Genomic DNA, 24,677 nt, shown 5'->3' on the forward strand with positions numbered 1-24,677 from the left:
CCGAGGCTGTTCCTGCTGAGGGTGTGGCTCGCTTAACCCTTCACAGGCCTGCAGCCCCAAACGGAGACACTCAGTCGCATGAGAAAGCCCCTCTAGGTAGGAAGGGGTATCTGGCTGGCCTTAGCTGAGGGGTTCAAGCAGAGTTCTTGCTCCATTGCCCCCCAGATTTGGAAATGAGGGCAGAAGGAGCAGACTTTATAGCCAAGGAAAAGCTTTTTCCAAAAGGCAGGAATATTGTCAAAGAGGAAGTTAGGCTGGGGTGTCTTCTGACCAAAGAAGTAGTACCTCCCTCAAACCTACCCTTCCTATCTTGTTGGGAGCCAGGGGGTATTGACGATATTACTGTGAAGAACTAAGCAGACAAAATTCCCAAATTTCTCTCCACTTCCCTCCCCCCATGAATCAGACCCCATCGTACAGGTCCAAAGATTAAAGTTATTGATAACACCTGACATTTCATTCATTCAGTGAACTCCCACCTGTGTGTCACCTCATTGAATCACACCACCCTGTGAGGTAGGCAGTGAAGACTCACTCCATTAAAAAGGAAAATTAGAGACAAACACCGAGGCTCAGAGAGGTTACACAATGTGCCCCTAGTTCCACAGACAGCACATGGCAGAACCAGGAACAGAAAAATGCAGCTTCCTGACCCCAAGTTGGCCACAGGTTCCAGCCCAAGTCCTGGTATTTCTCATTTTATTCCTTCTTCTGTGCTAGAATACCGAATAAGACCCTGGGATGCTCTTTCCTGGGCACTATCTCAGCTGGAAATAACTGCCTCCAGTGGACAAGAAGCTTTAAAATCCTATTTCCCAGGGTACCCCCTCATCCACCCAGGAAAATTCCTAAACAGCAGGCTCCCTATGCCCACCATCCTCCCTCCCAGGCATGCACAAAGAGCAAATTAGGTAATTACAAACACTTAGCTGAAGATAGAGACTTGATTCTCCAACTCCCAGCCACAGCTGCTTGGTTCAAGGTCCAAACTCTACTGCTCTCACAGAAGCATAAGCCTGGCCCATCAGCAATTCCATTACCAACCTGCCCTTACATAAATTATTGATCTACTAAATATATATGTATTTGAAGGGGGTAAAAAGCAAGAGGCGAGAGAGAGAGAAAGCTGAGTGGAAGTGACATCAGAACATAATCCCATGTACAGGGAGAGCAGTATCACAGCAGAGGCAGAAATGACTAAAGATCCCCTATTTTGCAGTGGAGGAAACATACTTAGAGTGAGAAACCATTTTCCCAGGATCACACCGCTGCAAACCTGGCAGAGCCAGGACCAGAACACAGGTCTCCTGTTCTCCAGGCCAGGAATCTGCAGCTGTCTACAACTGAGGTTCATTTGTGTCCATCCACAGACTCATTTATCGAGTGCCTACTATGTGCTCACATGACAGAAGTGACTCTAAAATGAGATGGCAACCTCAGGCTTAGAAACAATGGCATGAACATCACAGCTAGGGTGACCAACCATCATGGTTTGTCTGGGACCTGAGATGAGTTTTCTGGACATGGGTATTTGAGTGCTAAAACCAGGAAAGTTCTGGGCAAACGGGGATGAGTGGGTCATTCTAAATTAACAAGGTACAAAATACACATCCAACTCAGCTGGGATTTGAAGATCTGTCAAAGCACTCTTGGGGTGGAGAGGAGGCACAGGAGATGCAGGGTTGTGATCTCCTGCTTCCCAGGCAAAACTGAAGCAACTGGAGCTTGTTGGTCTTCCTCCACTCTGACTCTGAAATTCCCTTCCTTATCCCCCCATTAGAATTTCTAGTCCGTGTAAGGGGAAATGAGGGAACATTTTTTTTTTCTTCTTTTGCATTGGGTCTTCGTTGCTGCGCGTGGAGTTTCTCTAGTTGTGGAGAGCAGGGGCTACTCTTCGTTGCGGTGCGTGGGCTTCTCATTGTGGTGGCTTCTCTTGTTGCAGAGCATGGGCTCTAGGTGAGTGGGCTTCAGTAGTTGCAGCACGCGGGCCCTAGAGCGCAGGCTCAGTAGTTGTGCACGGACTTAGTTGCTCCGCGGCATGTGGGATCCTCCGGGACCAGGGATTGAACCCGTGTCCCCTGCACTGGCAGGTGGATTCTTAGCCACTGCGCCACCAGGGAAGTCCCATGAGGGAACTTTTTGAGGTGATGGAAATGCTCTATAACATAACTGTGGTGGTGGTTACACAACTGTCTCCATTTGCCAAAACTCAGCAAAATTTAAAACTGGTGAACTTTATTGTATTGTACAATTTTATAAATTATACTTCAGTAAAGCTGGCAAAGGAGAACTAGAAGCAGCAGCAGCAATCCTAAACCCTTCAATGCTGATTTCTGAGAGCTGTGACGGCGGCAATCTAATTGGTCTAATTCACACTCACTAGTCCTCCCAGGGACATTCACTTTCTTAAAAGATGTTACACAATAAAAACACAGGAGTTTTCAGACATGGTGGAGAAGATATTTGGTGGTAGAGGATCTTTTTGACTCTCACAAACTATCTGGTGTCAATTAGTAACAACATTGATCAAGTACAGTTGACCCTTCAACAACACAGGTTTGAACTCCCTGGTCCACTTAAACTCAAGATTTTTTGCAATAAGTACATACTGCTACTACATGATCCATGGGTGCCTGAATGTACAGATGTGGAAGCACAGGTACAGAGGCCCTTCAATTGTAAAATTACAGGTGGATTTTCTACCGGACAGAGAGTTGGAGACCCTAACCCTCCCCACCCCCGATTTAAGAGTCAGCTGTACTACTCTGTGCCAGGCAACAAGCTAAATGCTATCCAAAGTGAGGTCCACAGACCAGCAGCATCTGAATCACCTGGGAGCTTATTAGAAATGCAGAATCTTGGGCCCCAACCCAGACTTACTGAATCAGAAATCTGCAGTTTAACAAGCTCCCCAGATGATTCCTATGCATGTTAAAGTTTGAGAAGAACTGCTTTACACACCTTATCTTTTTTTTATCCTCACTAAAACCCTATGATCTTGCAAACCTGGCGATTATGCTTTAAGTTTTTATTAATTCAACCATTGATGATCATCCAATGTCTCTTATTTACCTAGTTTGGTTGTAGAAGGAAGAGGAGAAAAGATGTCATCAGTATGCATTAATCTACATAAATTTACATATGATCCACACCCTGTTTTCTTCCTATTTCACCAACTGTCTTTGAAAAATGGACAATGGATTTCCATGTAGTCAAAATAACTGAGAAGAGACAGGTACAGAATTAATGCAAATGCTATAACGGATTCCCAGAGCAAAGAAAATAGCCAAAACATAAAAGAAAATGGAAGGTACCAGACTCCTTCCTACTGCAGAAGCTGGGCCTAGTCATAATTGAAGTTTTTTGTTTGTTTGGTTTATTTTTGCTGCATTGGGTCTTCATTGCTGCACACTGGCTTTCTCTAGTTGCAGTGAGCAGGGGCCACTCTTGGTTGTGGTGCGCGGGCTTCTCACTGCGGCAGCTCCTCTTGTTGCGGAGCATGGGCTCTAGGCGCACAGGCTTCAGTAGTTGCAACACACGGGCTCAGTAGTTGCGGCACGTGGGCCCTAGAGCGCACGGGCTTCAGTAGTTGCGGCGCGTGGGCTCAACAGTTGTGGCGCATGGGCTCACTAGTTGTGGCGCACAGGCTGTTGCTCCGCAGCATGCGGGATCGTCCCAGACCAGGGATCAAACCCGTGTCCCCTGCACTGGCGGGCGGATTCTTAACCACTGTGCCACCAGGGAAGTCCAAAATTGAAGTTTTTATTCCATGCCCCCTAATACTCACTACAGCCCTGCTCCCTTTCACCCTACATAAAGCTCTTGGCAGGCATCTCACAGCTGGATCCATAGGTCTTCCCCTCACCCCAATCGAGAAACAAAAGAGATACTTTATGCCATTAAAAAAAGAAAAGAACTAAAGTACAGAGTAGCTCCCTGGACCAGGAATAACCTATACATTGTTTTCCTATGAGACAGCACAGCGGTACAACCCTCTGCTCCTGCAAGAATACCCCTTAGAGATCTGGCATCCTGGGAAATCATCCAGTCCAAGGAAGTAGACCAAGACAGACCCAGGATGGGGAGCAGTAGTTAAGAAAAAAAGGAAAATAAATGGCATGCAAAACAATCTCATTAGAAAGATGAAACAGAAGAGCTAATTGCTGATTACCTGGAAACAAGAGATCCAAACAAGAAAAGTACACGTTCGGGACTTCCCTGGTGGTGCAGTGGTTAAGAATCCACCTGCCACTACAGGGGACACGGGTTCGAGCCCTGGTCCGGGAAGATCCCACATGCCGTGGAGCAACTAAGCCCGTGCGCCACAACTACTGAGCCTGTGCTCTAGAGCCCGTGAGCCACAACTACTGAAGTCCGTGTGCCTACAGCCCGTGCTCCACAACAAGAGAAGCCTCCGCAATGAGAAGCCTGCGCACCGCAATGAAGAGCAGCCCCTGCTCACCGCAACTAGAGAAAGCCTGCGTGCAGCAACGAAGACCCAACACAGCCAAAAATAAATTAAATAAATTAAAAAAAAAAAGTACATGTTAAGAGAAACCACTATATAGTCTATAAAACTTTATTAAAATTGGGATTACTTACAAACTTGTACAATAAAAATGAAAAAATATATAATAAGACGTCGTTTTTTCTTACAGGAAAGTGAAAATGAGACCCATGGCAAAGAGTCATCCCTGATCATTTTGTTGCTTTCAAACATTCATGAACTTATTTTAAATATAAATGACAAATCTTTTAAAAATAACACTAAGGCATTACCCACAGGCTAAAACTTACCCAGTAACTCCCTATTTCACCATCAATTCTAGAAACTTGATAAAGGGAGGCAACTGCAGGCTGTAACAGTTCTAACACTCACATTATGAGCTATCTATTATGTTAATAAGAAAAGAATGTTGTCCATGCTGTAGAAAATTTCAGAGAAGGTGGTTTCACCATTTTCAAGTTATTGTCAAGAGTGTGAAAAGGAAGATGAGACACATGGGCGGGGGGTATGGGAGACAAAAGCCCCAAATTTGGGGATACTGTGTGCCATTCCCTTCCCCACTAAAGCTGTGTGTTGACACTGGTGTGAATCCGCTTTGTTTATTCCCAGCAGGCTCTGGCTCCCATCATATAAGGCACCAAACTCCCTTTTCAAGGTAATAACTGTCTAGAATCCAACTCAATAGCAACTGAATCCATAAGCTAAGTTACCATGAGATACCCCTGGAACACCACAATTGCATAGGTTTCCCTAAAAATTAATTTCTGCTACATCAAAACATAAACAAAAGGTTTTAGGTGCATTTGCCTTGTGCAATGGCTATTTTATGTTTATTACTTGGTTTCAGTGCCTATGTAACATGAAGGCATAATAAATCTGTCAAACTGTCCTCTCCTTGGTTCAGATAAAATTCTTGGCATTTCAATATAGATTATTATCTCTTATGTCAGACCTGAGTCCAAAGGAATACTAGAAGGACATTTAATTTCCTTTTCTCGTACTTCAACTTTCACTACTCAATTCAGAGAAAAGTTATGAGTACATAGCTAGGAACCATTTTTACGTAGGCATCCATCTGAGCCCATCGTTTTTTCTGGAACAACAAAAAGATTGAGGGCAACTGCATAATCCATTCCCAAGCCTTTTATGGATATCAGGGCCTGGGGGAACTACCTGGCCTATTTGGGTCCTTTCATTCATCAACTCTCTATTGTATATGCAAAGTGGGGATTGGGTTGAAGGGAACACAGTCAATGAAGAGAGGGCTAGGCCCTAAAATGGGATGTATTAGCACAAAATGGAACACTGGGACTCAAAGTCTATCATCAGCAAAATCCCGTAACCAACATAAAGGTCATGAATTTGGGGGGAGAAATAAACTAGTTTTGGTGGGATGAAGTGGCTGATAGGAATTTCTTATTAGAAGATATCAAAGTTGCTAAATTTTCCTTATTATCAGTCATTGGTTCCACAGGTCTTCTGAAAGTAATCTGAGTGGGAAAGTGAAGGGGAAATGTTTTAGGCCAGTTGGCTCTTGTATTCCCATTAATGGGAGTCATGCTCTACACAACTTGGTCGGACCCATTAGGGGCAATAGATTTCTGATGCTGATGGGACCCTGAGCTCTAGGGCCAATTTACAGCTTGATATTTGCCGAGCAAGATGCTGACATGGCAGCAGACGTGGCTCCAATGTCCAGCTCACTCCGCAGTTATCCTTTCAATCCTTCTTGATGAGATCGGTCTGAGAGACGAGACTATGCTGAAACTGCAAGAACTGTAACTGAAAATTAAATGGTGGCTTCAAGTAGTGACTGAGCCAGCAGACTAAGTGGCCAAAAGGGAGACAAGAACAGCTCCTAAAGGAGTCAAGCAATCGCCAGGCACACAGAGGCTCTGAAGCATCTGGGGCAGAGCCACACAGGAAGACAGGGCAAGGACACACAGCACACCAGAGGCACCGTCCTTCACTGTCTGAGAGCAGCTCTCATGCTGCAGGACCCATTGTCATTGCCACTGCCTACAGCTCAGTTCTCCAACTACCAGACAGGGAGTAATAAACCGAATTTGATTTTACTCATCCCAAATTCAAACACAGTGAGAAAAACTCATCTTGAGATGGAAACTGTATATCACAAGGGGTTTACTAAACAGAAAAAGACGAGAATCTTTCTCTACTTCACAATGCTTTCCCGCTGAAATAAAGACATGAGTCAGGAAAAGTCACACTGGAGGCAAGCAACCATGTCCCTAAGTAGTTATATGGGGCAGGCACCAAAGTCTCCAGGGAATCTGAGACCATTTGTACAGCCGAATTATTTTTTCGAATCAGCTTAGGCTCAAATATGCTAAGTCTCGATTTCTATTAATGAGGCAAAAAATAGTAAATTTCAGAGGTCTTAACAGTTTTTTGTAGAGAGATAAAATGTTACCATGTACATAATTCACAAAGATAGAAAGGTTTCCTAATATAAATCAACTTTAACCCATGGCATCTGTCCAAATACTGCTTATTTTTCACTTTCTGCTATATGTCTATTTGCTGCCAACTGAGGTAGTTGTCAGTTTAGGACAGTTTAAAGCTGTGGGAAACACTGGCAGAAAAAAATCAACTGGCCACCTGGAGGGGAATCTCAGAACTGACATTTTGGAAGTCTGTAATGGAGTCCAGAACCTTTCAACATTATCTGTTAATGGCTGGTCTGAAGGAGTCATTATAGCTTTTTAAAAAATCATCTGCCTTCCCCATGATCATGGTAAGCCAGTCAGTCCAATGCTGTGCTCCTGCCATCAGTGCCTATCTTCCTGAATAAAGTAATTATAGCTTTTTCCAAGGTACGAGGGTGAAGATCACAAAGACAGAACCAAGCGAATGACAGAGACTTGGGAATTTGCTCCCTCATAAATGGCACTGCTTGTTTATAAGGGTACTTTCCAATGGCAAAAGAAAGTGAAAGCAATGCCACTGTGATAAAAGGCAGCATGAACCTCTGGTCAGAAATGGAATTGCAAATAAGTACCATAAGTTCATAGAAAAGTGCATCTGCTCCTGATGGCTGAACAAGCACCCAGAGGCATAAGGATTATCTGGAGGTCTATCTCCTGACAATGCAAATTGCGGCAGCCACATAGCTACAACGTGTACATTGTATCAAGAACCTTCATAGATAGTTTCAGGCTCACAAATTAGCCAGACTTCAGGTGGGGAGGGATACAGGTGGTACGGAAAGGCTGAAAAGAATAGGTAGAATGGGTAGACAAAGGAAGGGAAAGGAAAAGGAGATAGTTTCTTGATCCCACAGCAATTCAAAGATATGTGACCCACTGACAGGAAAAATGGAGAACCTTAAAAAGCATTTAAGTTCCCTAAATAAGATCACTTCTCCTAACCAGCAGAAACAATCCTATTATAAACCAAAGGGAAGAGAATATAAGAAATGAAACAAACTGAAATGTACATACTTCAGAGGTGAGGGAATAGACCCTTCCTGAAAGGGCAAAGGGGGCAACGAGGACTTAGAAGGGAAGAATGCAAACCTATTTTTAAAATAGAATTGAAAGTTAAATATAATAAAAACAGCAACAGACCTCATCTACAGAAAGGCCTGCAGGCAGGACTTAGAATATCATAGGTGTGAGAACTAATCCAAAGCTCAGCACAACACTCCTTGGGCTTTAATGGATAATCCATATTAATAAATACGTAGGGGCCTACGGGGCTTGTCACTCTGCAGCACTTGCTGGCTCTGGAACGAGTTTGTCACATTTTTTTAAAATGTATTCACTTAAAAAACAAGACAGACAAATAATAATCTATTTTCCTCTTAAAACAGTTAAAACAAGGATTATGCTAAAGTCACTGAAATAAAAGCACAAGTAAAAGAGGCTCAGATTTGTGGATTTGTCTCTGAAAGATGCAGCCTATAGTCTGAAAGCATTACTTCACATATAACAGTTATCACTTCTGAGTTTGAAATGCCACAACTGAATCAACTTTCAAAGAGGAGCTGGAATGCCATGCTAGCTGTGGCAATCCAGTTTCTTTGGAAATATAAAGGTGGGCCGAGAACTTAACCAATGGGACGTGTTGGGAAGCAGTCAATACTTGATCCACTCTGCTTCCTCAGGACCCCACAGAGACCACCAAGACCACTTCCAGAGGGAGGTCTACTCAGGCCTCTAATTTCAGCGGGAGAATTTCAGCACTATCTCACCCTATTTCCAAGGTTTGAGAAGCAATTGCGCAACACATGCAACCTGGACCATTGAGGTACCAAGCCAATCCACATAAAAATAACTGACGACCACCTAAGTCAACAAGCTGTTCTGTTGTGTGATGGGGGGGTACCGAGAATCTGAGTCCTCCTCCTCAGAGGATGTTTCTTCATAGAGTTCATCCTGGGCAATAATGCTCTCTAACCCATACTCCTGCTCATGGACAGAAACTTCATTTGGTGTGAGGTGGAAAGATCCTTCCACAAAGTCAGCAAATCTGAAAAACAGAAGATAATACTCATTAGGAACCTGCCTTCTGTCCTGTTTTCTTTCAAAATAAGAACAAATTGAAACCCCTGATACGCTCTCAGCTCAAATTATATTGAGTCTAGCCAACACCCTTATCCTAACTCTGGCAGGTAAGTAGACTAAAGCAAGAAATAAGACGAAAAGGAAAGCTGGGATCATAGGCCAACATCTCCTGCAACCCCATCCTGCTTAATAAGCACTTTTAGTTATGGAAGTTTAGTTACTCTTTTTAGTTATGGAAGTGCTAAAGTTCCTTTAGTCATCCGTAATCCTGATAAGATTAAGGGGCATTACACATTTATTTGTGTTTATGGCCCTATAAACTTTATGCCATCAGGATTCCAAATTGAAGCTTCACATGTTTCCAAATACAAAGGATCCCCTCTCCTAAAAAAAAAAATATTAAAAAAAAACACTCAAGAGAGCAGTGCAAAACTATCAGAGGGGAAACTTAATATGGTACTAAAGTCTTCTCATCTCAATGCTAAAATCAAAGCTAGAGTAAATAGTTCTTTGAGGAATCAGAAAACAGCCTACTGCTTAACATATTATATGAGTACCTTTCTCTTGACTACTCCTAGATGAACAAGGAAAACAAAGCCACAAATACAAAATGATTATAGAAGTATAATCTCTGTTAAAACTGAAGGTCATAATTACCCTGACAGACACTTGGCACTTCTGGCAAAGAGTTTATTTACCTTTTTGGAGACTGGATTCGAGAAACAGTCTTCCAAGCCGAGCAGTCTGGACTGTTGCAGTATTCTCTAAGCTTCTCTAAAGCCTTTCGGGTCTCTACCTCTCCTTGTATCCGATATTCTTCTTCTGTCAGAAGACGAGGGGGCACAGTCTTTTCTGTTGCATTACACATCTTTCTGTGCTCACCAAAATAACATCATGAATGATTAATCAGTAATCTACATCCACCCTTACATCTAACTCCCTTCAGTGGGTCAAGCATACAGCAGAGAGCCTGAACATTAAGAGTCACTGCTCCCACCTTTCTTCTACAGACATCTTTAGTTATAATGTACCCTTGACATGTTAGACTATGAGTGACAAGTCAGAGTAGTCAATATTATTCATTAATGTGAACAAATTCACTTATTTTCCAATATGTGACAGACAAAATATTTATTTCCCAATAAATGGAAAAACCACAAGAAATGATGGTGTAAGACTGTGGTTCATTAACTTGGGTCCCCCCGAACTGAAGGCATTACTTTGACTATCTGTAACAGAAAGAACATTGATAACCTCAGAACCTATGACCATTCCATAGTCACCATACAAAGTGACAACATGCTTTGAATTACATCTTAAACTAAGAATAGGACTCCCAGAGCAATCTGAGAGCCAGTGTGAAATAATCTGAAACCAGGTGACCTGAGGCATGCGGTATAAAAGTGATATACTTTGCACCACCCAGTGGTAACAAGAACACATGACACTTTACTAGATGTTTTTTATATATAAAATAACCAGAATTTATAAATTCTGTAAAAATGCCTACAGAGAATCTAAAAAGAAAGACTTGAAAGAAATAAAAGTGAAGCATAATACCATAAACTTGCATTAACAAAGAGGCTCCCAGGTCAACACCTCTGTCTCCTTTTGCTGCAACTGCATCCCACATTGCATGTTTCAGTACAAAGTTACACTGCCTTTCAGTCACCTGTAGGTGATGTACAGCCAGTGAATAGGGTACTCCAGGCTCTTAGTACACAGTGCAATGATGATAATGGCAAGGGCAATGTGTGGTATCTGGATACCGGAATACATGAAACATAAGCCCATCAGCTGCAAGGTCCAAGTCAGCAGGTTGATACTTCGTTCATTCTCCAAGGGCCCATACTTGTAACAGACTGCAAAACTCATGAATCCAACTGCAAGGACATAGCCTATGAGAAGAGTTATCAGAAGACATTCTTTTTAACCTACAGTTGGTAAAAATAATCTGTGTGGGGAACAGCAGTAAACTCACTATGTAGCGCCTACTGAACCAGGGAAATAGGTAAGATCTTTACTCAATTATTCACACTTTTTTCATTATTCATATATATTTATCTCTTTAAGCTTCTATCCTTTCTACTATCCCGAATTTATTTAATTCTCAAATGGAGAATTAAACCTACATGTTGCACAACTCTAAAATAGTCTGTTTAAAAAACCTAATATATGAAAATCCAGATTAATCTGCTCTCAAAGGATTAAGAGTTACTATCTTTATAACCAAAAGATTCTCGCTTTATAGATAAGGTTCATTGTAGAGTCCTTTACTTCTTAAGGTCATCAAGTGTATTTAAAATATGATTATATTTATAAAGTCAATTTACAGCTTTTCAGAAAGATGCCTATTATGTAAAGAGAGATGTACTTATAAACACCAACAAATTAAAGTCTTCTCCCTAGCAGCATTTTAAGAGAAGGTGACAACTGTATAGAGGGATTAGAAATAAGTAAAGAATTATGATTCTTACAAGTTAACAAAATGGCATAGACTATTAAACTCTTGTAAGCAGTAAGCAAGCAACATCTTTGCATGATCAAATTAACCAAAACAGCCTATAAACATATAAAAAGTAAAGCAAAACCAACAACACTTACTTAAAAGATACTGCCAGTAACATCTCCAGATCTCCTGTAAATTTTTAAAAACTAGCTGAATGAGGTACAGAGAAAAGGACCAGCCTCCTACCAGGATGATGTAAATGGGACTTTTCTAAGAAAGAGTAAAAGTGAAAGCAAAAAGTTACAATGGGCTTTCCATACATAAAAGAAACAAAATAGAACTGTGATTTAAAAAAAAAAAATTCAACCTACTAAAAATGCACAAAACACAACTCTTAAAAAGATGTCCTTTATATTTTAAATGGTACAGTCTGCAAAGAAAACTGGGAAAATGAGATGCTAAATAACTTAAAAGCCTGGCTATATAATCTATGTAATTAACAAACAGGAAGAAGACTTTAATCCCCCCCACTGTATACAGGATTTCAAATAAAAAGGGAGAGATTGTATGTAATCAGGCTCCAAGTTTCATCATGGAAAGTACCTTTCTGAATCAAGGAAAGAGTAGGACATTTACTTATCAGCCATCAATGCAAATTTTCAGTGTTGTTAAGATTATCCAAAAAACAATCCTTCAACTATCCAAGCTCATCCTAACTGCATGTGAGGATTCTGCTCCTTACCTTGGGCATAAACTTGGACAGCATAAAAATGATGATTAGTAAAGAGGCCACAATTCCCACACTCATCCCAGTGGAATAGTAGAAGATTTGACTTCTGCAGAGAGAAAATTCATTTCATGACTACGTGTGTATTCTTCATATATGGCACTGTTCAAACTAGACAACTAACCCAGCCAAAAGACAGAAAAAAGGTACAAGGTGAGAGCAGGTATTTGCCCAACACTTGAGATGAGAAAACTGAAGAGACTAGTACAATGTAGCTGCTGCCAGACTATGAAGATTAGTATCAATAAGGGTCCCTCAAATATATCCCAGTAATAAACCTCTGCTTAGTCTCCCGCTCCCATCCCCAGTACCTCTCCCCATGCAATTTCTAATGAGAATCTTTCTTCTGGGAACTGCACAGCTTCTCTAGGGAGAAGGAAGAGCCCCAGTAGACACTGGAAACTAGAACTGAACTGATTACCCAGAAAGATAAACCAAACACAGGGCACAGAACAGAGAGCTCCTATTCCTCTTCTAGGTTCTTTCTACCAGATATCCCTCCCTCACTTTGAGTTTCTCTCAGGATCCCCAAAATAAGGAACAACTTCCACCAACCTTGCTCCAGCTGAACTTCAATTGGTAAGCTTTCATTCACCATTCCACAAATATTCTCCTTGTGTTCAAAGTTAATGTTAATTCTACCTTTGTTCAATGTTTGTTATCTATATGTTTTCTTTATATTTCTACATGTCTGTTTCACCTAGCTAGTAGGTTCCTAAAGGCAGGAAATGAGTAAGTGGTTGATATTTGTTTCTTTACTTCTGAACAGCATGAAACTCATCAACACACAGCCTTGTAAAAATGAGGGCTAAACATTTCTAACGGTGGAAAGGGTGGTGCTGTATTGGCTAAATCCCACACATGATGGGTAACCTAATGGGGAAATTTCATTATTACCAATCTTATTAATACAAGAAAAAAATAATAATTATAACACATATTATTTTTTTAAATTATTGAAGCAGGCAATGGCCTAGTCATCCATAAAGGTCCTAGAAAAGGGAATGGCAGCACTTCAAGTCTTTATGATAAAAGTCAAGCAGGGTTGGACTTCCCTGGTGGCGCAGTGGTTAAGAATCCGCCTGCCAATGCAGGGGACATGGGTTTGAGCCCTGATCCGGGAAGATCTCACATGCCACAGAGCAACTAAGCCCGTGCGCCACAACTATTGAGCCTGCGCTCTAGAGCCCGCGAGCCACAACTACTGAGCCCACGCGCCTAGAGCCCGTGCTCCGCAACAAGAGAAGCCACCACAGTGAGAAGCCCGTGCACCGCAACGAAGAGTAGCCCCCACTCGCCGCAACTAGAGAAAGCCCGTGCGCAGCAACGAAGACCCAACGCAGCCAAAAATGAATTTAAAAAAAAAAGTCAAGCAGGGTAGGTCTGAGCCTCCTCATTCTGCCCTCTAGCCTTCGAACCTACCTGCTCAGCAAGTCACCACAAAAAAATAGAATAAGTCCAAGGAGAAAAATGAGGAAGAGTTTGGGGTCAAATCCTGAAATAAATAAAAGACTTCTGCTTAATAGGGGAACAAAACAATTTAAGGCATTATAGAATAAAAGACAATGTTGGCATCATTGGTCAGCTAATAAAATATATGCAAACAGCCCACCTAAACAGCATTTTAAATTCGACACAAAGCCTGGGCACCCTTCCAAAGAGAAAGTATAATTAGGTCTCTGTCTAACCTGTACTTCCCTCAAGAGTTTATTTTTATTTTGGCTACTAAGCTAAGGCTAAAAGAAGCTAAGCTTTGCTTTGGATGGAGCCATAGTGCCATCAGCACTTCATGCAGTCGCCCACAAGGGGTCTCCACCACTCTGGTTTTCAGGCCTTAAGTCACACACGCTCGGATTCAGATTAGCCCAGAACTTGGGGTCAGGGCCCTCTGCTGTTCTCTAACTGTTGGTCTCTGCTTGACCACCACCACCATCTACCTCTCTTCACTACACAAGCACTGTGTTGGAAAAGCCTACACTCAAACACATCTCACCCAGGACCGGGGGCCCAAGCATAGACCCTTTACTGGCATGCCAGACACTTCCACAGCTTTCACATTCAAGAGCTCTGAGTCTAGGGGAAGTCCACAAACAGAACAGGAGTGAGAGGGATCAGTAAATGCAAAAGGAACACCAAAAAACAGGCTGATCCTGTTCAACCAAAGAACTGTGGAACCCTAGGACAGTTAGAAGGGCACAACGTATTTCGTAGCAAAACCCAGGAACATTTCTACTACTTACAACATTACTCTCCTAAGATAGTAGTTACCAAGGAGAGACAAAAAGTCACAGAGAATCCAACAGGATAATGATCCACCTCTTTGTGAAACTTTCTCAGACACATTCAGAGAAGGGAAAACTCCCAATTAGACTGAATAAGCCTGAAACTGCAGTGATCTTCATATTTATTTATGGTTCCACATATATTCTTTTGTTTGTGAGGTATTCAGTTCTACCCTTCTTCAGTTTTTATTGTTAACCATTCATGTCTTCAAATGTAGACCTGTACCTTTCAAGACATCTGTCTTTGTCTATAAGTGCCCAGAAGACAGGAATACATCTATCTTACTCTGAAGAATACTAGGCATATCAGCTCAGAGCCATTGGAAGTATTAGGAATGCAAGTCTTCACAATTCCAGGTAAGGAAGAACTCAGAATGACTTATGGTAAAGTCTCAAATCTAGGCCTAAAGGGTTTTATGAGGGGTGGAGGCTCTCTGAACTGTTTGGAGCAGTGGTATATTCAGGTTATAATTAGAACCAAAATGGAGCTGTCTTGGGCTGACTTTTCTCACTAACTATACCCTCCAAAGCTCAGTCCCTTCTCACCATAGAATCCATCAGAAAAACAGAGGTAAGACTTACTCCGGGTCACAATGACACTGTACTTGGTGTCTTCCTCTAAAATCTCAACTTTGAGGCAGGTTTTTGTGCTGTACAGACCCACGTTAACATAGGTGTCATTCAATTTCTCTTTTAAAAAGGAGGAAAAAAAGTTCCAGATACTGAACTGCTCTAGCTCCTTCAGTTTCTCCTCATTCTCCACCTGGGTGACTCGGACCAGTTTGGAACTATTTACCCGAATCTGTAACACAAGTAAAATCAGGATGAGAAAGAAGAAAGTAGGAATTTAAAATTTTCACAAATACAATTAAAAAAAAAAAAACCAAAACCTTTAGAGTAAATAACTAAATCAATAATGGCACCAGCTTTCCACAGGCTTATGAGAAATATAGAGATACAGCAGCTAAAAGATAACTGGGCAAATAACACTGCACATGGTACAGAGAGGCAGCTGTTAGAATGTTTTATTGTTAACATGATCTGAATCTAGTATTAGGCCAGAACATGGGGGAAAAAAAGACTTCCAAGCTGAAAGAGTCACCAGTACAGCTATTTATGAGAGATCATACAAAGCAAGGGTCTAGAATATTAAGAAAACTGCCAGGCTTCCCTGGTGGCGCAGTGGTTGAGAATCTGCCTGCCAGTGCAGGGGACACGGGTTCGAGCCCTGGTCTGGGAAGATCCCACATGCCGCGGAGCAACTGAGCCCATGAACCACAACTACTGAGCCTGCGTGTCTGGAGCCTGTGCTCCGCAACAAGAGAGGCCGCGACAGTGAGAGGCCCGCGCACCGCGATGAAGAGTGGCCCCCGCTTGCCGCAACTAGAGGAAGCTCTAGCGCAGAAACGAAGACCCAACATAGCAATCAATCTATCTTTAAAAAAAAAAAAAAACCAAAAAACTGTGACCTTTAGTAGTAAAGTTCCTTCTAGAAAAAAAAAAAAAGAAAAAGAAAACTGCCAGGCATAAACAGCACCAAAAATGTTTCCCATAATGACAAGCTGAAAAGTTCAACCCTTTGTCACAAATCACTGATTATGGGTAAATGTTGGTTATAATGTGCTCCAGATCTTTATATCAGACAATGAAAAAAGAGAATTTTTTTAAAAAACCCACGAGCCCACTCTTATGTTTTTGATGTGAACAAATCCCTTATCAGTAACTATGCTTATAGCAGCAGAAACATTTCCAAAGGACTCATTTTGTTCAATCATTACAGCCAGACACTCTGGCTCAACAGTGTTATGAAGTAAATGAGACCAAAGTCATTCTATCAAGGGGAAACTTCAGCTCAGGGCATTTATGCAACACCTTGTGTAGAATCAAAATAGAATAGGAGCAGCAAGGCAAGAGTTTACATCCTGATAGGCACACAACAGTTTCCAGCCCAAAGAAGGCATAAGACCTTTAAAAAGAAAGAGAGGTGTATGTGTGTGTGTGTGTCTATGAGTGTAAAAGGAGTGAGGGGAAGAGAATGAAGTAGTCTCTTGGGGAAAAGGAGGAAGGAAGTTTATCTCAGGCCACTTAAAGAAACAGAGAGAGGAACACAAAATTCGCATAAATGCTTTACTGATGAAAACACTGATGAGATTAAGAATAATCATAATCTTATCAAGGTTGTTAATTTTATACATATATATATATATATATATATATATATATATTTAATTGCATGTGAGAAGGGAAGAAAGTGTCAATGTACTCACTGATCACAGACAGATATTCACAGAAACTGCCCCTGCCAGGAGCCTCCAAATCATTACCTGTATCTGTGTCCATATATCATGCCACTTTGGGATCAGCACATTTTTATAACAGGATTGTTGACTGGTATTCATATAATAAACTTTGGATTCCTGAAGCATGACCACATTTAAATCAATTCCGGCTTTATGCAAAGAAAGAAAATAACAATTAAGTATAATAACAGAACAAGCTAATGACTATAACTCATTTCATAAAAAGAATTAAACTGACCACTTTCTTAAAGCTGGGGTTAAAAATATCAGCGACTAAGACACAAAGAAGAAAACTGAGATGAGAGAAGAAATAAGGCAGTCTTATTTCTGTCAAATGTAATTATTTAAATATTACAAATAGTCACTAATCCAGGATAAGTAATAATAAAAGCCACTATTATGTGTTTATTAAGACAGACAGTATGTTGTCTGTCTCATTTAACCCTCCCAACAATGCTGTGAGGTAGGCACTCTCATAACCCCCATTTTACAAATGAGGAAACTGATGTTTAGGAAAGATTAAGTAACTTGCCCAAAGTCACACAGCTAGTAAATAGCTTAACTGAGATTCACACCCAGGTCCTGTTTCTCTTATAAAGGCATAGCTAAAGTAACCCCATCTGGTGACTTTCTCTATCCATATCCTGAGTAGGATGAACAGAATTAGCAACATTTTTTGTATTTAGAGTACTTTAAGCAGATACTAAAAGACTGCAAAGTTGCTTTTTTCCAGCTGTTTTGTTTCATTCAAGTTTTAAGAGCAGCCAATAAACATATGCAGTCCCTCTGATTTTACCAAAACAGATCTCCCCTCAGGAATTTATACTCAATCGCAGCTAATTAAAGGTTTACAAGTGACCATTATCATATCTTCTCACCCAAGTTTGCACAAGCTACCTTCTTTACCACAAAACATTTCAATATCTTCTTCCTTGCTCTACACTGTACTTACCAACTCATTTAGTGCTACACTAAGGGGAAATTTAGCTAACTCTTTGGTTCTTAGTATAAAGGTGGGTAGATTTAAATAAACAAAACACCCCAAAACACAAAAACCTCAAACAAACCTTAGAAAGCCAAAGTTACACACACAGAAAAGGCAAAGACAAACCTTAGAAAGCCAAAGTTACACACATAAAAAAGGCAATGGCATCCATCAGTTCAAAATGGTTTTAGAGTGAAGCTCAGACTAATTTTGAAGTTAAATTCGGTCTTAAACCTAAATGTTAAAAACGAAAACTACAAAACTCTTAGAAGAAGAAAACAGGTGTGTAAACCTTTGTGACCCTGGATTAGACAATGGTTTCAAAATTTTTAAACTTTTGTGTTTCAATGGCCAGTATCAAGAAAGTGAAAAGACGACCCACAAAGTGGGAGGAAATATTTGCAAATCATATATCTGATAAGGGTCTAATATCCAGAATATATAAAGAACTACTACAATTCAACAATAAAAAGAGAAATAACCCAATTTTTAGAACGCATAAAGGATTTGAATAGACATTTCTCCAAAGAAGATATACAAACGGCCAATAAGCACAATGAAAAGAGGTTCAACGTCATTAGCCATTATGGAAATGCAAGTCAAAACCACAATGAAATACCACTTCACATTCACTAGGATGGCTATAATCAAAAAAGAGGACAATAACCACGTGTTGGCAAGGATGTGCAGAAACTGGAACCCTCATACATTGCTGGTGGGAATGTAAAATGGTACAGTCTCTCTGGAAAACAGCTTGGCAGTTCCTCAAAAACTAAAACACAATTATTATATGACATAGCGATTCCACTCCTATGTATACACCCAAGAGAAGTGAAAACATGTTCACACCAAAACCTGTACACAAATGTTCACTGCAGCAATATCCATAATAACCAAAAAGTGGAAACACCCCAAATGTCCATCAGCTGATCAATGGATAAGCAAAATGTGGTATTATTCATACAATGGAATATTATTCAGCCATAAAAAGAGTACTGATACATACTACAACATGAACCTTAAAAACATTATGCTGAATGAAAGCCAGTCAAGAAAAAGTCCACATATTAAATGATTCCATTTATATAAATATCCAGAATAAGCAAATCCGCAGAAAGTAGATTAGTGGTTGTCAGGGGCTAGGAGGAGAAGGGAATGGGAAGAGACCTTTAAGGGGTATGGGGCCTCATTTTGGAGTAATAAAAATATTCTGGGGATCCCTGGTGCCACAGTAGTTAAGAATCCGCCTGCCAATGCAGGGAACATGGGTTCGAGCCCTGGTCCTGGAAGATCCCACATGCTGTGGAGCAACTAAACCCGTGCGCCACAACTACTGAAGCCCGTGTGCCACAACTACTGAAGCCTGCGCGCCTAGAGCCCATGCTCCACAACAAGAGAAGCCTCCGCAATAAGCCCTCACACCGCAACGAAGAGTAGCCCCCACTCGCAGCAACTAGAGAAAGCCCATGCACAGCAACAGAAGACCCAACGCAGCCAATAAATAAATAAATAAAATCTACTAAAAAAAAATTCTGTAATTAGTCAGTGGTGATGGTTGCACAATACAGTGAATACAGCTGCCCCATTAACAACCATGGTTAGGGATGCCACCTCTCTGCTCAGTCAAAAATCAGCGTATAACTTTAGTCAGCCCTCTGGATCCACAGTTCCGCATCTGTGGATTCAACCAACCAAAGATCAGGTAGTACTATAGTATGTATTTACTGAAAATAAAAATCCACGTATAAGTGGACCCATGCAATTCAAATCTGTGTTGTTCAAGGATCAACTGTATACTGAAAACCAATGAAAGGGTGGATTTTATGGTATGTGAATTATATCTCAATATTTTAAAATTCAGTCAATATTGTAGGGGAGGAAAAAGTTTTCCTTGACCCTCTTGGGTCCCTGGCTGGGTCCAAAAATTAAACTGACAAAGACATATTAACAGGAGAAAAGCATACAAATTTATTTCATATCTTTTATGTGACATGAAAGTCTTTAAGGAAATAAAGACCCAAAGAAACAGACCCACGTACTTTTATGCTAGGTTTGACGAAAAGTGGACATTCGCAGAGGAACGATAGGTTGAGTATGAGGTAAGTGTAGTAAACTGGGGGAAACTGAGCAAGGCCTGTTTATTAGGATTCTTCTTCATGCCCCTTTGTCTTCGAAGATAAGGATGCTCCTTTCCTCCAGGTATAGGGAGGACACCTCTCACATGAGGATGTTATGGCCTATTTCAAGGAAGGAGGGCTAAGTGCGGGAGGTCAGAGTTACTTTTCAGCTTTGCTGTTTTCTCAAACTCCCTCAGCTTAAAATATTCAATATGCCAAGGTGCCATATTTTAGAGTAATATGTCCTGAACCCCATCTATCAATCTCTCACTAGGGTTTAATTCAATAGTAATTTGGATTTCCTCCAAGCCTATTTTTCATAAAATGAAACCTTTTCAAAATCCTATTGACATTTGTTTCACTAGCAAGCCCAAATATACTGAAAGAACACCCACTCACAAATATGGATCAAGAGTTTATTTTCTTCTGGAGACTGTAAGAGAGTAAGATTATGTGAAGCTTAAAACTAGTGTATTTACAAATAAATTTTTAAAAACCCAAGAGTCACACTTTATTAACTCCTTCTCTCCCAAAATACCAAGTAATATAACACATCTCTTTAAGCCCATTATTATTTTCAAGAGGGTAGTAAGATACAAATAATATGTCAATAGCACAGGAGATTTGAAAAACTTAATGCCATTAAGACATCAGTATTTTTAAACCAGTTTTAAAATTCTTCAATGTCATTTTCCTAAAGAAATAAAACTTTTATAAAAAGCAACATTTTGGGGGTAATTCCCTGGCCATCCAGTGTTTAGGACTCCCGTGCTTCCACTGTAGGGAGCACAGGTTCTATCCCTGGTCAGGGAACTAAGATCCCACGGACAAATAAATAAATAATTTAACAAGCAACACTTTCTTAAACCTAGTTCTTCCTTTTCCCAAGTTCCACACCATTCAAAGGAAAGCACTGTAAATAAACAAACAAACCTCTCTAATAGCAACCTCCTACAGAAATCAGCACCTTGGCCAGCCACATCTTTGGAAATTCATTGAGAGGGAAAATACACCAAATCAGCCTCAGGGGATAATCTGTGGAAACAATCACCACTCCAACTATAGTTTAAATTATTAGAAAAACATAGAACTAAACCAATTACCTTAAACATATACAAGCTGTCAAAATGCTCATGTTACAATCTTGTGCTTCCCATAGCAAAAGGACATACACAACACTTTCCTTCCCCTCCCCAAAGTGAGTTAGCCAGCATGTTAAAAAGCAGAATGAATTAAACATTTAAAAAATGCCTTCAGAGCACAAAGATCTAGTTCTTCTTAGAAAATGCCTCCTTGGAATTCAGTGAATCACAACTTGCTTATTGTATTTACCCATAAACCAGCTACTTAAAAGTTAGTAACTTTGTATTTACTTATATTCATCAATCAACAACACTGATCATTTAACATCTACTGGTAGAAGGTAGTGAAAATGATTCATGGTATGTGAGGACCAGAAAAGACCCTAAAAATTTATGAAAAACCACCCCTTCTAATTCTTAAATAGCCTCTATTCATTTCTGTCAAGAGGTAATCCAGTTCATACTTAAAAGCATCGTAAAATGCTCCTTAAAAACTAGCATCTTAAATTAGTGGGCTTAGCAAAGGATTATTCAATGTGATGCTGGTACAACTGCCTGGTTATTTGGAAAATAAAATCTATCTAGATACCTCACACCAAATACTAACATTAACCACTGATTAAAAAGTAAAATGAAAAATAATTAAATTGTACCACAAAATATACATATATAAAAATTTAATTTTGGAGGACTCTTTAAGTACAAAAGCAATGGAAATAAATCTAAAGAATAAAATCAAGTGATCACATAAAAAATATAAATCTTCTATTTAAAAAGATAAAGGGGGCAAACAAATTAAAGTTCTGTAATAAATAATAAACAAATAGATTATAAAAATATACATCCTTAATATATTAAAAAGTTCATCAACTGATTTTAAAAGTACACAAAAATTCCAATAAACAGTAATCACAATAAATAGGCCAAGAGCAAAGGACACACTCTCCAAAAAATGTAAACTCTAAACAGAAAATTAAATAACTAATGAACATTTGAAAGATGCTTCCTCACAAATAACGCAAGAAATGCAAAGTAAATTAAGATGCCACTTTCAATCTATCAAATTAGCAAATGTGTTTCCGTCTGGAATATCCAATGCTGGCAAGGGTATGGGTCACAAGCAAATACAGCTTATAATCGTATAAACCAGCACACCTTTTCAGAAAAATATTTTAGCAAGATGTTTCAAGGGTCTTAAATATATTTTAGCTTTTGATTGAATAAATTCATTTCTGAGAATCTATCCTAAAAAAAAAAAAAAAAATCTGTCCACAAGATGAAAGTAAAAATAACATTTATGAAGAATTTTAAGTGACATAGGAAAATGTTTATGCTACAAACCCAAATGAGAAAACTATCTCTGGCAGCAACTGGTGGCCTCCAGGGAAGAGAACTGAAGTGCTGACAGGTTTATGAATATACTATCAATTCAAAAAAATTTTTAATTAAAAACACGTGGAAACAGACCAGAAGAAAGTGTGCTTTAACGGACTGCCTCTGAATGGAATAAACAGTGAGTGATTTTGCTACTTCCTTATACTTAATTGTACTTGCCAAATAGTCTAAAAGAACTCCCTGCCTTTTGAAGTACTCCATTCTCTCTTTAGGTAGCTCTCACTTTTAGAAAGTTCCACTCCATTACATGATTGTCTCTTTGTAGCTGCCACCTACGTGATCTATTAGGCCATAAAGAACACGTATCCCAAGTTTACCCTTCTCCAAGCCAAAAAGTCCCCCATTCCTCTCCTTATTAAAGAAACTTTGAGCCTGCTGATTGAGCACGGACTACGTAGGAGCATTTTGATATAAATATTCTCTTTCATTTCCACAATACACAGCCTCTAAGGTTAAACATCTGGTCAAAGTTCATTCAGATCATTATGTAGCCCTTCAAATGTTACTCTGGGCCCTGACCCTGGAAAAGTACCTTCTTGGTTACCTACTCCCCTCTCCCTATAAAAACCGTTTCAGAAGGACGCTGCAGTTTGAAACTAGTTCTATGGATCCTGAGATAACCTTAAAGCTGCAGCTAAGGATAATCATAAGTGACAGCAATAGATAGGCAGCAAACGACGGAAGAGGTGAGAGAGCATATGTGTTTACAAGATACGATTCTCCTTAATCCCATGAGTCTCTACTCCCTCCAGTGGAAGCTTGGAAACATCACTTATCTTTCTGTTGTGCATTTAACAAGGGTAGAGCAGGTTTTTTAAAAACACACTCTAGGTTTTCTGAATTAGAGCGGAAAGGGAAAACAATTTCATCCCAGTCCAGAGCCAATTATGCAGTAGCAGGCATCAAGAAAGTTTGCTTGAGGAATGAATAAATTTCCAAAAGAAAACTACTCGATGCTGACTAGCGTTTTTGGAAACGGGAATTTAACGGCTCCAGGTAGGTTCTATAGGGCCGGTTGGAGCCAGGATCTTACAAGGGCATAAGATACTGAAAGAGATCACTGCATTTCACTGAACTATAATTATCTGTTCAGCCACCCATGCCGAGTCCTTGACAGCATACGCTCAGGTGTCGCTAATTTTCTGAATGAACGGGATGCTCCCCTCCCAGTGGCAGCTCTGCCTGTCCATTCGGTCCTCGGGTCACCTTCCTTTTAACAACAACAATAAAACAAAACAATAAAAAAAAAATCGAGGAAGCCCATGCAGCAGGACGCAGCCCCCAGGACCGCTTCTCACCCAGTGCAGGCCTCCCCGTCTCCGCCAAAAGGGCTTCAAGCTCCTCCCCATTCTGGGTAGCTCCCGCAGGCCGCCCCAGGGCCCTGGTCCCTCAGTGCCGGCGCCCATTCGCCAAGGATGAAGCTTCTTCCTCCGCACCACGCCCGCGCCCCTCAGAATAACGGCCCACGCCCTGGGGACACTCCCCACTTTTCTAAATATAACCCCTCGGCACCCGCCCCCTCGGCTGCTGCTGCCGGGCGGTACCTGAGCCGCAGACCAAGCAGCCGGAGAGGACCAGGAGCAGTCGCACTGCACCACCGTCCCCGGCCCCCCAGCTCCAGGGCCCGGCACCAACTGCAGGTAAGACCGCCACTTTCATTCCTCCCGCCATGGCCTCCTCACGCCGCCTCCTCCTCACGTGCCTCTCCCCGGCAACTAACCCGGAACTGGCAGGGCCAGCAGCCTATCTGCTACAAGACCCGCCCCCTAGCAACCAATCGGCCGGGCGGGGCTTCGAGCATTCAGTCCTTTATGGACCCTATAGTCCCGCCTCTTAGCAACTGATGCGCGAGGGCGGAAAGAAGCAGCTTTCAGCCTATTAGAAAACTGGTTCTCATATTAGCAATGGCGACAGGAAGATCCCACCCCTTAACAACATGCTTCCGTCTCCAGTTTATTTACAACTGGCGCGATTGATGGTAAGCTTAACCAATAGAAAATCAAAATGGGCGAGCCCTTCTTGACCAAACTTGATATTTCCATCGAAATTGGCTCAGGTTCCCTCTGTTTCCTTTCTTTCCTTTTCACCACGACCTTGTCATTGTGGGAAACTTAAGACATTGTGTCCTCCAAAGTCCTAAATGATTTAGAAGGGAAGTAACAAAAAATTGTGTTGACAGTTTTATAAGGAATAAACATTAACGTTTAAAAATGTGGTTACATGGGGCTTCCCTGGTGGCGCAGTGGT

At 40.8% G+C, this 24,677-nt stretch overlaps 1 protein-coding gene across 1 annotated transcript; it reads right to left on the reverse strand.

Annotated features, from left to right (window-relative positions):
* Positions 1-4,563: 4,563 nt before the first annotated feature.
* NEMP1 (nuclear envelope integral membrane protein 1) lies at positions 4,564-24,102 on the reverse strand. Its single transcript, XM_059934665.1, has 9 exons — positions 23,975-24,102; positions 16,876-17,000; positions 15,134-15,353; positions 13,692-13,764; positions 12,225-12,318; positions 11,638-11,752; positions 10,706-10,931; positions 9,732-9,905; positions 4,564-8,998 (listed from the first exon to the last, which is right to left on the reverse strand). Exons 1-9 carry the CDS (start codon positions 24,099-24,101, stop codon positions 8,815-8,817), a joined length of 1,338 nt encoding a protein of 445 aa, XP_059790648.1. The 5' UTR covers position 24,102; the 3' UTR covers positions 4,564-8,814.
* Positions 24,103-24,677: the final 575 nt, after the last annotated feature.

Source organism: Balaenoptera ricei, chromosome 10 (assembly GCF_028023285.1).
Source record: "Balaenoptera ricei isolate mBalRic1 chromosome 10, mBalRic1.hap2, whole genome shotgun sequence".
In the NCBI taxonomy this organism is placed as follows: Eukaryota; Metazoa; Chordata; class Mammalia; order Artiodactyla; family Balaenopteridae; genus Balaenoptera; species Balaenoptera ricei.